Genomic DNA, 16,328 nt, shown 5'->3' with positions numbered 1-16,328 from the left:
GCCACCACACTGCTTCTTCCTGCCTGTTGTGGTGCCAAGCCTCACTCCTCCTGTGTGCTGCTGTCCTCTCTCTGTGTGTCCCCCTGCCATGTTGGGTCAGTTACTATACCATCCACCTCCTCGTCTTCATCCTGACTTTCTGGCAATTGTGTCTCATAATTGTCCACCTCTTGTGACACTTTCCCACCGTCGCCTTCGTGTGACCGTGGCTGATCAAATATTTCGGCATCGTTACATGCGATCTCCTCTTGACACGCTTGAAGTGAACCGGGCGAGAGGCATGAATCTATAAGTGGAATAGTGCACAGCTCTTCAGAGTGTCCAAGTGTGGGATCAGTTGTCTCTGGGCACACGGCATGGTGGGAGGAAGGAGGATCAGGGTGAGGAACATGCAGTCCAGACTCACGGCTACGGAGACTTGACCGTGTGGAAAACAGGGGGGTGGTGGTGGCTAAGTGACTAGAAGCATTATCTGCTCTCCAACCAATAACTTTTTGACACTGCTCTGTGTTCAATAGTGGTGTTCTGTGGTCCCCTATTAATTGAGAGAGGAAGGTCAGGTGAGAAGATGTGGGTGTTTGTTGTGGCACAATTTCAGCTAGCCCACGGCCTTGTCCTCTACATGCACCATCATCACCATCACGTCCACTTCCCCGTCCCTTGCAATGCACCTTGCCCATTTTAAATGGAGGACAATATTTTCCACAATCACTACAAATGGCTGAATTTGAACCGCAGTGATACGTGTGACGGACAAACCACAGTTTTAAATAGCTGGCCTGTAAGTAACTATTTTTAACAGCGAACTGGTGTCAATAACTTCGCTAACACACTGTAACAAAATTTCAATGGAGGCCAGAAATGGCAGAATTTTCAGCGCACTTATATGTGATCCGTGTGATGGAGAAAACACAGATTTAAATAGCTGGATTTTTAGCGCTGTAATATGGAAAGGACTGCAGTGATAAGATCTGCAGTGATAACAAGCAAATGGAGCAGAAAAACTGTGTTCTTTGGATTGCTTTTAAAGCAAATAATCAGGATTAAGAGCCAAAAAAAATTATTCCTGGCCCCTGATACCTGTAGCTATTTCTACAAATATCTGTAAAAGCACCAGCAGACAGAACTGGAATGGACCCTTTTGCTATGTGCACTACAGTCTGCTATATACCCTGCCTGCCTGCCTAGCACTGATATCTCTGCAGCTGGATTAGTCCTCAGAAGGACTGTTAGTTGAGATGGATATGTGTCTCTAACATAGTTTGGTACACTTACACTAACTAGAAACAAGCAAATCTCTCCCTAGCTCAGCAGCAGCTCTCCCTACACTGTCTGATCCGGAGTGACTGTGACGAGCGTGGCGACGCCAGGTCTGATATAGACCTGATGACGCTGTGCGGCCAGCCAATCGCTGTAATGCCACAACCAACATGGCTATGGCATTACAGTGAGTGGCAGGCTATCCCTGCATGTTCATTGGCGCCAACATTGCAGGGAGGGGACCTGAGCTTCCGCCGAGCAACCCTGGAAATACTCGGCGATCACCAAGCAGTAGCGAGCATGCTCGCTCTTCACTATTCATGAGGTGTAAGGGGTGATGCCTCCTAATGATAAATCAGAGATCAAATTTAGGGTTTTTAGTTGCAAATGGCGAGTCTGTGGGAATTTTTAATAATCTGGAAACCATCTGGTGGAAGTGTGAATTGAATCCATGTAGTGAGTCATAAATCCAGGTGTTTGCTCAATTCCTTGACAACAGGACTGAATCTTTCTTATCAGTTTGAATTCCCAAATTTTTCTGTCTGTCGTCCTTGAAATTATCTTTCAGTATTAAAACTTTTAGATCTCTGGATCCAGTGTCCCAGTCCAGGATCCAGTGTGTCTGGATACAGTCCCGAGGCACAGAAATGTTTTCCCACAGGCGTGTCCAGTTCATTCTTAATTGTATCTGTGTAAATTCATTCTGGTTTGCAGTTTTTGCATAGTTTCTCCAATATAAACTCCTTCCGGCCACCTTGTACACTGTATCATGTACACCACATTGGAGGATGTACATGAAAAGACATCCATGATTTTGTAGTCCTGATTTGTGTTTGGTGTGCAGACTGTATTTGATGGTAATATGTGGGTACAAATTTGGCATTTTTGGTTTTTACATGGGAATGTGCCCGTCACTGATGGTGATGAGTGTCCTCTCATCACCATGTCTTGCTGTAACATCTCTTCAATTTTGAGCCTTTTTGTCTTATCAATTCATTTGTAATATTGCCTGAACAAGGAGCCTCTGTGCTCCGAAAGCTTGCATTTAGATATTTTTTTCTGGTTCGCCAATGAAGGTATCACTCCAAGAATACTTTGGTCATTTTTGGGCATAAAAGTTTTTAAACCCACCAGTCATGAAATTGTTGTTGGAACTTTGAAAAAATCTCATCTATCCTTTTGATTGCAAGCAGCAAGCCAAGTCCATACCCTACAGTGTGTGACATTTTACAGTTGTCCTCTTCTTTGTAAGATGTGCACTGTATTATATTGCTGTATGAATGGAGATTATACATTTTTTACATACCGGTACATCTCACTAAATTAGAATATCATCAAAAAGTTAATTTATTTCAGTTCTTCAATACAAAAAGTGAAACTCATATATTATATAGAGTCATAACAAACAGAGTGATCTATTTCAAGTGTTTATTTCTTTTAATATTCATGATTATGGGTTACAGCCAATGAAAACACAAGTCATTATCTCAGTAAATTAGAATACTTTATAACACCAGCTTGAAAAATGATTTTAAAATCTGAAATGTTGGCCTACTGAAATGTATGTTCAGTAAATGCACTCAATACTTGGTCGGGGCTCCTTTTCCATCAATTACTGCATCAATGCGGCGTGGCATGGAGGAGACCAGCCTGTGGCACTGCTGAGGTGTTATGGAAGCCCAGGTTGCTTTGATAGCAGCCTTCAGCTTGTCTGCATTGTTGGGTCTGGTGTCTCTCATCTTCCTCTTGACAATACTCCATAGATTCTCTATAGGGTTAATGTCAGGCGAGTTTGCTGACCAATCAAGCACAGTTATACTGTTGTTTTTAAACCAGGTATTGGTACTTTTGGCAGTGTGGACAGGTGCCAAGTCCTGCTGGAGAATGAAATTTCCATCTCCAAAAAGCTTGTCGGCAGAGGGAAGCATGAAGTGCTCTAAAATTTCCTGGTAGACGCATGCGCTGACTTTGGTCTTGATAAAACACAGTGGACCTACACCAGCAGATGACATGGCTCCCCAAACCATCACTGACTGTGGAAACTTCACATTTGACCTCAAGCAGCTTGGATTGTGGCCTCTCCACTCTTCCTCCAGACTCTGGGACCTTGATTTCCAAATGAAAATGGGAACTCTGGGACCTTGTGGAATGTGTCAATGACTGCCTTCTGAACATCTGTCAAGTCAGCAGTGTTCCCCATGATTGTGAAGCCTACTGAAACAGACTAAGGGTCCTTTTTTAACGCTTAGGAAGCCTTTGCAGGTGATTTTTGTTAATTATTGTCATTTACTGAGATAATGACTTTTGTGTTTTCATTGGCTGTAAGCCATAATCCTCAACATTAACAGAAATAAACACTTGAAATGGATCACTCTGTTTGTAATGACTCTATATAAGATATGAGTTTCACTTTTTGTATTGAAGAACTGAAATAAATTAACTTTTTGATGATATTTTAATTTAGTGAGAGGCACCTCTATTTTCCGGTTTATGTGTTTGATAAATGCACTTTGTTTGCGTTTTGGTTACACCAACACCTGCTTAAAAGCTGGTAGTCTGCAGATAACATTCATCCACTATCCTCTGGGCCCATCAGCTGTAACGCTGACTTTACTTTGTCTCAACCTTGTGTTCCTAACGTTGTTTCTATATTGTTCATCACATTGATTGCCAGCTGCATCCCGTTTATAAATACACTAGGATTAAGTTCTATGGGTTAAACACACAGGTTGTCACTGCTTTTTAATTATTTTTTTCGTAATTTTAGCAGACTTTTGTATTATAATATCCCAACAAGTCAGTGCTGCATCTTTTCATCACGTTCACTCTAAACTCAGACTTTGTTTTATTTCATGTGTTCTTTTTTTAAGGGCTTAGCTCATCTCCATGCTCACCACGTAATTCACAGGGATATCAAAGGACAGAACGTGCTGCTGACTGAGAATGCCGAGGTGAAGCTGGGTAGGTACCTATAACAGATAATCACTAGGTGCACACATTTTTGAGCCAAAATAAAACAAAATCCTGGAAAATATTTACATAAAACAATAGCTACATAGAGAAAATAAAGTTCTATTCTCTCTCCAGCCTCTCTTCCAGTTAAGTAGGTGGCCCCATAGGCAGCCGGTGCTCTGTACACAAGTGCTGTAATCTGCGTCAGTGGGTATGATTGCAGCTCTTCCTTTGTGACAAGAGCACTGATTGCTCACTGTCGCTGCCTCCGCCCCGATGACTGGAAGCAAGCCTCTTAACAGAGAATATAACTTAAAGGGGTATTCCCATCTCCAAGATCCTATCCCAATATGTAGTAAGTGTAATATAATAATATTAGCAAATTCTTCCAATTAGAAATGTATAGTTTTTCTGACTCACTACGTCTCTTTCCTCATGTGCAGACATTGCAGGACCTTGGGTATCCATGGTTACGACCTCTAATATAGTGACAGCTAGTTGCTAGTGGTCGTACTAGCTGTCACTATATTAGTGGTCGTAACCATGGATACCTAAGGTCCTGCAATGCCTGCACATGAGGTAAGAGACGTAGTGAGTCAGAAAAACTACTATATTTCTAATTGGCGGTAGTTGCTGATTATTATTATTATTTATTATTAATAATAAGGCTATGTGCACACGATGCAGAAATGCTCAGGATTTTTTCCTGAGCGTTTCTGCATCTCCCTGGCAGAAAAAAACGCATGCAGATTGTACATGCGTTTTTCTGCCAGCGACATGCGGAAATGAAGCGTTATTCACTGACATTTCCGCATGCGGATTGACAAGCGCTTTCCAAGCGATTAGCATCACTTGGAAAGTGCTTGTGACAACTACGTCACACTATATAAATCCATGAAAACTGCATGGATTTATATAGTGTGACCGAGAGAGTGGTTAAAAAAAAATGTATACTTACCCTCCGATGGCCTGCGCTGTCTTGTTTCGCTCGGTCCCGGCTGCCGGCAGCAGTGGATTGAAAGACCTGCCGACGTCAGCGTCGCGTGACCCGTCACATGACTCTGACGTCAGCGCAGGTCCTTCAATCCACTGCAAAGTGCCGAGAAGCAAGGAGGAGTACAGCGCGGGCCGACAGAAGGTAAGTATACATTTATTTTTTATTTTATTCTTTTTTTACAGATTTTTTTAATGGTACCTGGGTGTGGATGAGACTCTCCTCTCCTCTACACCCGGGTACCATCCGCATATTAGAACGCTTGAATTACGCATCTACATATACAGTGATGCGTAATCCATGCGGTCTACTGCAAGTCAATGGCGGCGAAGACGCAGCACTTCCGCAAAATAATTGGTAGTGCTGCGTTTTTTTCCGCAATGATAATCCGCAGCGGAAATTTCCGCAGCATGTGCACAGCATATGAGGATTATCATTGGGGAACATTGCTGCCCTTCTACCATGCGTTTTTAATGCGTTTCCGCACCTGCAAAAACGCTGCGGAAACGCATTAAAAACGCATCGTGTGCACATAGCCTAATAATATTATTATTAGGAATAATAATATCTACTACTTATTGGGATAGGATCTTGAAGATGTGAATACCCCTTTTAATTTTCTCACTTCAATCAAAAATCCAGTTAGACAGCTGAATATGTCTGGAATGTGATTTACTTGCAGATTAGCACTATGGCTTTGGGAAAGTATCTTTTTTTTCTCATGATCATTTCCCTTTAAAAAAAAAAGTATATATTGCATGTCCTAAAATGTTTGATATACTATGCTATTTTTTTGCTCATGAAAATACTTGGTCATTTCTCAGTTGTTAAGAGCAATGCCTCAAGCAGCTTTTGGATTAGAGAGATCTTAAATGATAGGCCATGCTTTCCTAATTGGCTTATCAGGCCATGGTGAGCTAACCGAAGTAGTCCAACTCCTCAAATAGGACATGTATTAACTGGAGTTTCCATAAACATTACGTAAGGCTGTGTTCACACGATGCGTATTTCATGCGTTTCCGCGGCGTTTTTGCAGTTGCGTAAACGCCGCGGAAACGCATGAAAAACGCATGGTAGAAGGGAAGCAATGTTCCCCAATGGAAATCCGCATGTGCTGTGCCCATGATGCGGATTTTTCCGCAGCGTTAACGCTGCGGTCAAAAATCCGCAGCATGTCAATTAATTTTGCGGAAACGCGGCGATTTCGCCGCCATTGACTTGCATTAGAACGCGCCAATTCCGCAAGACAGCATTTGTACTTGCGTAATTGGTGCGTTCTAATGTGCGGATGGTACCCGGGTGTGGAGGAGAGGAGAGTCTCATCCACACCCAGGTACCATTAAAAAAGCTGTAAAAGAAGAATAAAATAAAAAATAAATGTATTCTTACCATCTGTCGGCCCGCGCAGCGCTCCCGCTTGGTTCCCGGCACTTACAGTGAGTTGTAGGACCTGCGGTGACGTCAGAGTCATGTGACGGGTCACGTGGCGCTGACGTCGGCAGGTCTTTCAATTCAAAGTTGCCGGCAGCCGGGAGAACAGATTGAGCAGGACAGCGCGGACCATCGGAGGTAAGTATATACACTCTCTCGGGTCACACTATATAAATCCATGCTGTTTGCATGGATTTATATAGTGTGACCTAGTTGTCAAGCACTTTCCAAGTGATGCTAAAATCGCCTGGAAAGCGCTTGTCAATCTGCATGCGGAAACGCATGTGAATCTGCATGTGGATCCGCATGTATTCTGCAGGAAAAACGCATGCACAATCTGCATGCGTTTTTTCTGCCAGGGAGATGCAGAAATGATGCAGAAATTTTCTGCTTCATTTCTGCATCGTGTGCACATACCCTAACAGTTCATGCAGTATAATGTACACTGCTCAAAAAAATAAAGGGAACACTCAAATAACACATCCTAGATCTGAATGAATGAAATATTCTCATTGAATACTTTGTTCTGTACAAAGTTGAATGTGCTGACAACAAAATCACACAAAAGTCATCAATGGAAATCAAGTTTATTAACCAACTGAGGCCTGGATTTGGAGTCACCCCCAAAATTAAAGTGGAAAAACACACTACAGGCTGATCCAACTTTGATGTAATGTCCTTTTAACAAGTCAAAATGAGGCTCAGTATTGTGTGTGGCCTCCATGTGCCTGTATGACCTCCCTACAACGCCTGGGCATGCTCCTGATGAGGTTGCGGATGGTCTCCTGTGGGATCTCCTCCCAAACCTGGACTAAAGCATCCGCCAACTCCTGGACAGTCTGTGGTGCAACGTGATGTTGGTGGATGGAGCGAGACATGATGTCCCAGATGTGTTCAATCGGATTCAGGTCTGTGGAACGGGCGGGCCAGTCCATAGCTTCAATGCCTTCATCTTGCAGGAACTGCTGACACACTCCAGCCACATGAGGTCTGGCATTGTCCTGCATTAGGAGGAACCCAGGGCCAACTGCACCAGCATATGGTCTCATAAGGGGTCTGAGGTTCTCATCTTGGTACCTATTGGCAGTCAGGCTACCTCTGGCTAGCATATGGGGGCCGCGCGGCCCTCCAAAGAAATGCCACCCCACACCATTACTGACCCACTGCCAAACCAGTCATGCTGAAGGATGTTGCAGTTAGCAGATCGCTCTCCACGGCGTCTCCAGACTCTGTCACGTCTGTCACATGTGCTCAGTGTGAACCTGCTTTCATCTGTGAAGAGCACAGGGCGCCAGTGCACGGTGTTTGGCTGTGAGCACAGCCCCCATCTGTGGACGTCGGGCCCTCATACCACCCTCATGGAGTCAGTTTCTAACCACTTGTGCAGACACATGCACATTTGTGCCCTGCTGGAGGTCATTTTGCAGGGCTCTGGCAGTGCTCCTCCTGTTCCTCGTTGCACAAAGGCGGAGGTAGCAGTCCTGCTGCTGGGTTGTTGCCCTCCTACAGCCCCCTCCACGTCTCCTGGTGTACTGGCCTGTCTCCTGGTAGCACCTCCAGCCTCTGGACACTAAGCTGACAGACACAGCAATCCTTCTTGCCGCAGCTCGCATTGATGTGCCATCCTGGATGAGTTGCACTACCTGAGCAACTTCTGTGTGTTGTAGAGTCCATCTCATGCTACCACGAGTGTGAAAGCACAACCAACATTCAAAAGTGACCAAAACATCAGCCAGAAAGCATTGGTACTGAGATGTGGTCTGTGGTCCCCACCTGCAGAACCACTCCTTTATTGAGTGTCTTGATAATTGCCAATAATTTCCATCTATTGTCTATTCAATTTGCACAACAGCATGTGAAATTGGTTGTCAATCAGTGTTGTTTCCTAAGTGGACAGTTTGATTTCACAGAAGTTTGATTTACTTGGAGTTATATTCTGTTGTTTAAGTGTTCCCTTTATTTTTTTGAGCAGTGTATCTTTTTATTATAAGCTTAAACACCATATCTCGGGCAATGACCCCATTTTCGTATTTTTGTTTTCATGGTCGAGAGACCACTAGACAAACTCCTATTTGTATAGCATGCCACAGACCTTCATCAGACTTGCAGTCATTATAAATAGACCTAGCCTACTGACACACATGGCCCCACTATGTCTTGTCACATACTTAGAGGAGTGGGAGTGAATTATACTAAATGTAAACTATCCAGTGAACCCCCGGTTATTTAGTGAGAGGTTTGCAGCCATGGGGCAGATTGTGCTGCTTCTCTAGCAGCCTCATATAAAGCTTGTGGGTGCTGTTGTCTGTATGGCATATACATCCCCAGTGTCATTTTAAGCCTTTGTTGAAGGATGAATGCAGTTGATATTTCTGTAGTCTTATTACTTTGCAGCATTACTTTTCCAGCTCTTGGCAAATATACTATATAGAGGGAATATGGATTGCAAAAAAGTGTTTCAAAGCTTTCTAATGATCTTTATATTTTTCATGGTAAGTAATGTGCAATAGATACGGCCATGTAAATGAGCCATTGGGGACATCATGTTGTTCTCCATAATTTTTTTTCCTTTTAGGTAATGCAGTGGTGCAAAATGATATTGATTACATGTCATCCGATGAGTTCCTAATGAGCGTTGAGAACACTTTACAGCTTATAGATCAGCTGACTAGGCAACCTTTACCTAGATGTGTTTCAAGACCTCAATACCTCAATGTGTGCTCCTCTGTCTCCTATAGTGGATTTTGGTGTCAGCGCACAGTTGGACAGGACAGTAGGTCGGAGAAATACATTTATTGGTACACCATATTGGATGGCCCCAGAAGTTATAGCCTGTGATGAGAACCCCGATGCTACCTACGATTACAGAGTAAGTTGAATATTTTGATTTTAGTAGGGCAATGTAAAAACTGGACTACTGAATTTAGAGGTCAACTCTTGGTTTATTTGGCCCATGTCAGTGTCATCCATTGCCACGTTCTGTAGGCAGCATTTGCAGTAGGCTTGAGGGGCGGTGCTGCATGATCTGTAGGTTACATATGACTGACCACTGTAGACTGTTTTGTACAATTACTGCTTAAAGGGAACAATCAGCTGACTCATGATGCCTGAGCTATGGGCCGAATGAATCGGACACCAACTGTGTTATTGCAGACATGCATGGTTTGCTATGAACTGCTGCAGCACTGAGCTGACTAGTCCGTTACGTCCTCGCCATCTTCTCCCCGCTCTGCTCAGCTACTATACCAGGTCTCTCCCTATACACACCTCAGGAGAGACCTGTCAATCCCGGTAAGTTGGGCTGGGAGAAGGCAGCATGGCAATACCTCTGTGACTAGTCACCTTATTCCGGCTGCCGTTTTAAAGTATGTTTTATCTGAAACCTACAGTAAGCCGGTCTGTCATTTATTTCTTGGTGATGATTTATGATTAAATTCATTAATATGAGTGATTTATGTAAATACTAAAAAAAAAAATTGCTCCTTTTTTAATTTCCAATAAAAACGGTTTTCTGGTACTGAAGATGTTTTTTAATATTACAGAGTGACCTTTGGTCTTGTGGTATCACAGCTATTGAGATGGCAGAAGGAGCACCCCGTAAGTTATAATGATGTGGTTTATGATGAAGGATTCCATACAGATTGTTTTATGCCGTCCAATTGACATTTATTTATTTTTCCAAAGCCCTCTGTGATATGCACCCAATGAGAGCGCTGTTCCTTATCCCGAGAAATCCTCCTCCACGGCTAAAATCAAAGAAATGGTGAGTTTCTGATGACCTCGCATGCTGGACGATCTTCCCTATTACCCTGGAAAATGCTCAAGGACTACCAATAGATCTGGTCTACGTGCCTGAGTCATTGTTGCACATCTGCCTTTTTTGTTTAAATTTAGCATTGGATTAGCATATTTTTGATTTGAGTCAAATTCTTCTTTTAACTTGGAGCCATGTACGGCTCATATCTTGAAGGGGTTAAGTCTGTTTTATGTATTCGCTTGTTTTTTTTTAATGTTTGCCAATATGGAGGGGGGTTTTGTTTATCATATGCTTGCCTCAAATTCATCGAATGCAACATTTTTAAAATGATTTTTTGCACAAATGTACTCCAGTACCCACCACCCCCTCCATTAGTGGTTTTATGTTTTCATGTCTGAATCTTTTTTTTGCAAGAGGTGACATTTTTGTAAAACATGCACCTTTTTGTCTAAAAAGGCACAGAAGAAAGGTAAAAAAACAAAGCCCATTTCTATTTTGTGCCAAATCCACATGCATCTTTTTCAAGAATTTGGTGCAAGAAAAATCAACAAATACCATATGACTTAAAAAGAAAAATGATAAAAAAAAAATTCTTGTTAAAGGGAATCTGATAACTGATACATGCTGCCATCGGGCTGCGATCATACTGAGATGTTTCGAAGAAAAACATACTTTAAAAGCCGCAGGTAACCAAGCCGCGTGGGAGTCTAGTCAAAAAGCTGTGTCCCTGGCCGCTTCTCCTTGCCCACTTTCCCGGAGTGACTGGTCTCTCCCTGTTGGCGGATTTTAAAGTACTGTTTGTTTTTTCTCTAAAAATTACAAAATACATTGGGTAATAACAATTTATAAGAATAATAACCGTTCTGAAAACATTAAACCTGCTAGTGGTTAGAAGGGGTGTGAGGGTGTGGGTTTCTTTTTTTTTTTTTTTGAATGCCGCAAAAAAATTTAATTGGAAGTGATCATAACGTCATAACGATCCCAAAATGGTATCAATTAAAATGTCTGCTCACAGAGCAAAAAAACAAGCCCTCTTACACCTCCATCAACAGAAAACTAAAAATGTTTTTTTTTTTTTTTAAATGTTATTTACAAATTTCTGCAACATTTAACACTAAAATAATAATAATAAAAAAACTGGACAAGTTTGATAGCTCCATAATCGAATTATCCTGGTGAATCCTGTAATTACCAGCTTCAGTGCGCACGCTCTGTGACCTGTGGCTCCCAGCGTGTGCGCGGTCAAATTATCGTGCGGTTACCGCATGCGCAGTGACACTGCAACGGTGACCGCACGTAAATTGACCGCGCATGCGCCGGAAGCCAAAGGTCACAGAGCGTGTGCACTGAAGCTGGTAATTACACAGCCTCAGTGCGCATGCGCCGGACCAGCGACCCAACGTGAGCAAATGCGCATGCGTCCCACAAACATAGCGCTTGCCAGGAGCAGTATTCAGATGTCATGGGTGGAGCCAGCACTAACTGAACGGGGCGACCACCCATGACTGAATCTGAGAATCACACCCCTATGACTGAATACGAGCAGGTAAGACAAAGTATATAAGACGTTATAACATCATTATACAACCACCGATTTTCATAAAAACAGCTTGTTAGTGATGTACATTGCAACACTAACAAAGCAATGGGGGCAGTGTACATAGCAACTAGGACGTGACCGGTTCCCTTTAAGAAAGCCCTGAGCTTTTTACCATAGCTGTAAAGCAGATGCCATAAAGTACACACGCTTGGCTGTACTGACTAAAGAGGACATGTAAGTCACTGCTGTAGCAACCCCCTGGAATTTACAAAAGAATAGAAATAACATATTATTATTTATCTACTACAGAAATAAATTGAAATACCATAAGGTGGCTTAAGGTTCTGTTCACATGGCACAGGTTTTCCTATGGCAAATAAGTTGTGTTTTTTTTTTTTTTTTAGTTTATTTGATTAGTTGTACATTGTCCAGCGAATTAGTACGTGGATAAATGCCATTTGGATATAATAGAAGTTATCGGCTCATTCACATGCATTAAGGACATAACATCAGTGGATTCTGTCAGCATTTAGGCACGCTAATGCTTTATTTCTCTCCACTTGAACACTGTGTAGCTTTGAAACCAATTTACTGAAATGTTATATGATGACAGGTTTGTGCATTTTGTTCATTAAGGTGTGATTATTTTCTTTTATTTGCTGGTATATTTACCTCACAAACAGCCGCCACAACTGGAAGCATCATGTAATTTTCGTTTTACTAATGCACCCTACTAACGATCTAATTAGTTGTTTCATTCCATATGTACATGTATTATTTTCAGTGAAGCTTTATGAGAAGGCGCATTATTTTAATGCTTATTCATCCCATCTTTGTTGTTGGCATATGCTGTGTGCTTTCACATTAGGTATCAAATGCTTGCATACTTAATATTCTGTATACATAATTTTATTTTTGTTTGATCTGCTAGTCAACAGTTGCCTCATTTGCCTTTTGGAAGTTAGTAAGGACTTTTAGAGCAATTACAATGTTGAAATATGAAGCCTTCCTTGAGGACCCCTTGAAATTTCATAACACTTTGGATCAACTTAAGTCCAAATATAATTTTATGATTGCTCTATTTGTCCATTCTGATGGTATTCAGCATTAATGCTTTTATGGGATCAAATAAATAAAAATTGGCATGTGCATATGTATTCACCCCTTTTGCTATGAAGCCCCTAAAAACTTCTGGTACAAGCAATTACCTTCATAAGTCACATACTTAGTCAAAGGAAGTCCACCTGTGTGCAATCTAAGTGTCACATGGTCTGTCAGTATGTACACACCTTCTCTGAAAGGCCACAGAGGCTGCAACACCATTAATCAAAAGACAACCAAACACCATGAAGGCCAAGGAGATCTCCAGACAAGTCTAGGACCAAGTTGTTGAGAAGTACAAGTCAGAATTGGGTTGGGTTCTAAGAAAAATAAAAAAAAAAATCCCAGTCTCTGATGATTGTCCTGAGCACCATCAAATATATTATCATAATATGGAAAGAACATGGTACCACAGCAAACCTGCCAAGAGAGGGCCACCCACCAAAACTCAGCCTGGGCAAGGAGGGCCGAGAACAAAGGTAGCCCTGAAGGAGCTGCAGAGAATTCCCAAGCAGAGACTGAAGTATCTGTCCATATGACCACAATAAGTCATACACTTTATAGAGGTGGTCTTTATGGAAGACTGGGCAGAAAAATACCTTTTCTTACACGCACAAATTGTAAGGCTCGTTTTGAGTTTGCCTAAAGACATGTGGGAGACTCCCCAAATGTATGGAGGAAGGTGCTGTGGTCATATTAGACCAAAATTGAACTTTTTGGCCACCAAGGTAAACTGTGTCTGGCACCAAACAAACACGGCTCATCGCCCCAAGAGCACCATCCCCACAGTGAAACATGGTTGCCTTGAGGAATGGGAAAAAATCCCAGTGGCAAGATGTGGAAAGTTCATAGAGACTTATCCAAAGCCACTTGCAGTTGTAATAATAGCTGCAAAAGGAGGCTCTACAAAGTACTGACTTTAGGGGGTGAATAGTTATACACACTGAAGTTTTTAGTTATTTTGTCCTATTTGTTGTTTGCTTCACAATTAAAAGAAAGCCAAACGTTCACAGTTGTAGGCATGTTCTTTACATGAACTGATGCAAACCCTCAAAAAAAAACAACTGAAATTCCAGGTTGTGAGGTAGCAGAACACGGAAAATGCAGAAGAGTGAATACTTTTGCAAGTCACTGTACATTGCAGTGGAGCTGTAAGTAAACAGCTGTTTTATGCCTTGCCAAATTCATTTTGATTGAGGCCTGGAGTCTGATTCAGCCACTCTAGTATCTTTTTTTTTTTTTCTTTTTCTCTTGTTAGAAAATATTTTCCGATATTGCAGTTCTCTTTCAGTCTTCAGCATGTTTTTGCCTCAGTTTTTAGTTACTCCTTTAAATGCATGACCCAGGACTGCCACAATGAAGTATCTGCAAAGCTTTCGAATGCCACCAACTTGCTTTATTGTGAGGTTGGGAATATCGCCTCAAGTTTTAGAACAGTTTAAGGTTTGATGTCTGTGTCATGACACTTACCTTCTGGTAAAATGCTGCAGAGAAATTCACATGCACTTTTATTTTTTATAGTTGCCACTGCACATTTGTCTTAGGTCTCTTGATGTACTCTGGTAAAATTGTTTTACTCCTATATGGCTAAGTGCCCAAGATGCAGAAATGCTTCGGATTTTTCCTGAGTGTTTCTGCATCTCCCTGGCAGAAAAAATGTATGCGGATTGTACATGCGGATATTACATGCGTTTTTCCTGCCAGGGACAAGCGGAAGTGAAGCGTTCTTCGCATGCATTTCCGCATGCGGTTTCAAAAGCGCTTTCCAAGCGATTTTAGCATCACTGGGAAAGTGCTTGACAACTTGGTCACACTATATAAAGCCATGCAACCGGAATGGATTTATATAGTGTGACCGAAAGAATGGTATAAAATAAATATTATACTTGCCTTCTGATGGCCCCCGGAGACTTTATCTGATGCGTCCTGGCTTGCCGGCAGCTAGCGGTACACTAAAGGACCTGCCCACGTCAGCGGTCGCGTGACCCGTCACATGACTAAATGACATCTGGCAGGTCCTTGAGTCCACCGCGATCTGCCGGCAAGCCAGGACGCATCGGATAAAGACACTGGGGGCCATCAGAAGGTAAGTATAATGTATATTTTTTGTTTTATTATTCTTTTTTTTACAGGTACTATGGTACCCAGGTCCGGAGGAGAGTCTCCTCTTCTCCAAACCCGGGTACCATCCGCACGTTGAAAAGCATGGAATCCGCATGTACAAATGCAGTGAATCGGATTCCATGTGTTCCAATGCAAGTCAATGGCGTTGAAAACGCTGCGCTTGCGCAAAATAATTGGTAGTGCTGTATATTTTTCCGCAATGATAATCCGCAGCGGAAATTTCCGCAGCATGTGCATAGCAATACCAATATCAACCGTGTGCACATACCCTTGTGCTTTTTCTTAAGAGTAGTCCAGTCTGACTGCCGTCTTTTAGCAGGGATCTGCCCGACTGCCGACTTTTAGCAGGGATCTGCCCGACTGACGACTTTTAGCAGGAATCTACACAACATGCACATGGCCAGGATTCTTTGATATTGTCGGCGAGAGCGGCCAGTCATGTGACTACAGATATGTGATTTGCATACTTCCAGCCAAATTCCGACTAAACTTGTTTGACCTTCCTCAATTCACTTTTAGCAGAAGACTGGACAACTTTTTAATGATGTTATATTCTGGTTATATTCTGGATTCCCCCCACACTCAAAATACTGATGGGGAAATTAGATTGCGAACCCCAATGGGGAAAGTGATGACCATGTCTGTAAAGCGCAGTGTAATATGATGGCGCTATATAAACAAGTACAATAAATAATAGTTGCCGTGTGTGCTTATATTCTCTAGTATATATTTTTGTATTATATACATATTTAAATGTTTTTTTTCTCTGCAGGTCAAAGAAGTTTTTTAGTTTTATAGAAGGCTGTCTTGTGAAAAATTACATGCAACGTCCCCCTACAGAACAGTTACTAAAGCATCCATTTATAAGAGACCAGCCAAATGAAAGGCAAGTCAGGATCCAGCTCAAGGATCACATAGACCGGACCAGGAAGAAGAGAGGAGAGAAAGGTTAGTGGTGAACAGCAGTTTCTAGACTCGTAGCTAAATCATGGCCAGTCCTGGAATATGTAATTGAATGACTTGACACTCTAGACAAAGTCCATTTTATATTGTTTTTGTTTCTCTTCACCATGTCTGCTTTCAGATGGTCCCAAAAATGTAAATATGACTTTGCTAATGCCCATTTTATTCTAGTACCAGCAAGCTTCCATTATCTGCCTAAACTTCAC

The 16,328-nt window shown here is 42.1% G+C and overlaps 1 protein-coding gene across 8 annotated transcripts in view; it reads left to right on the top strand.

The window, feature by feature from the left end:
- The window catches only part of MAP4K4 (mitogen-activated protein kinase kinase kinase kinase 4), a 164,338-nt gene that overhangs the window by 91,049 nt on the left and 56,961 nt on the right, over positions 1-16,328 (top strand). For all 8 annotated transcript variants that reach the window (XM_073664768.1, XM_073664773.1, XM_073664770.1 and 5 more), the window contains exons 6-10: positions 4,131-4,221; positions 9,376-9,506; positions 10,180-10,234; positions 10,322-10,400; positions 15,932-16,107. In XM_073664768.1, coding sequence (XP_073520869.1) covers positions 4,131-4,221; positions 9,376-9,506; positions 10,180-10,234; positions 10,322-10,400; positions 15,932-16,107 — 532 coding nt within the window. The remainder of the gene's footprint in view (positions 1-4,130; positions 4,222-9,375; positions 9,507-10,179; positions 10,235-10,321; positions 10,401-15,931; positions 16,108-16,328) is intronic.

The sequence above is a fragment of the Phyllobates terribilis genome, unplaced genomic scaffold (assembly GCF_046119375.1).
Source record: "Phyllobates terribilis strain yellow unplaced genomic scaffold, ASM4611937v1 Scaffold_2__4_contigs__length_985480577, whole genome shotgun sequence".
NCBI lineage: Eukaryota > Metazoa > Chordata > Amphibia > Anura > Dendrobatidae > Phyllobates > Phyllobates terribilis.
The sequence above is the reverse complement of the archived record's forward strand: the minus strand, read 5'-3'. Positions and strand labels throughout refer to the sequence as shown.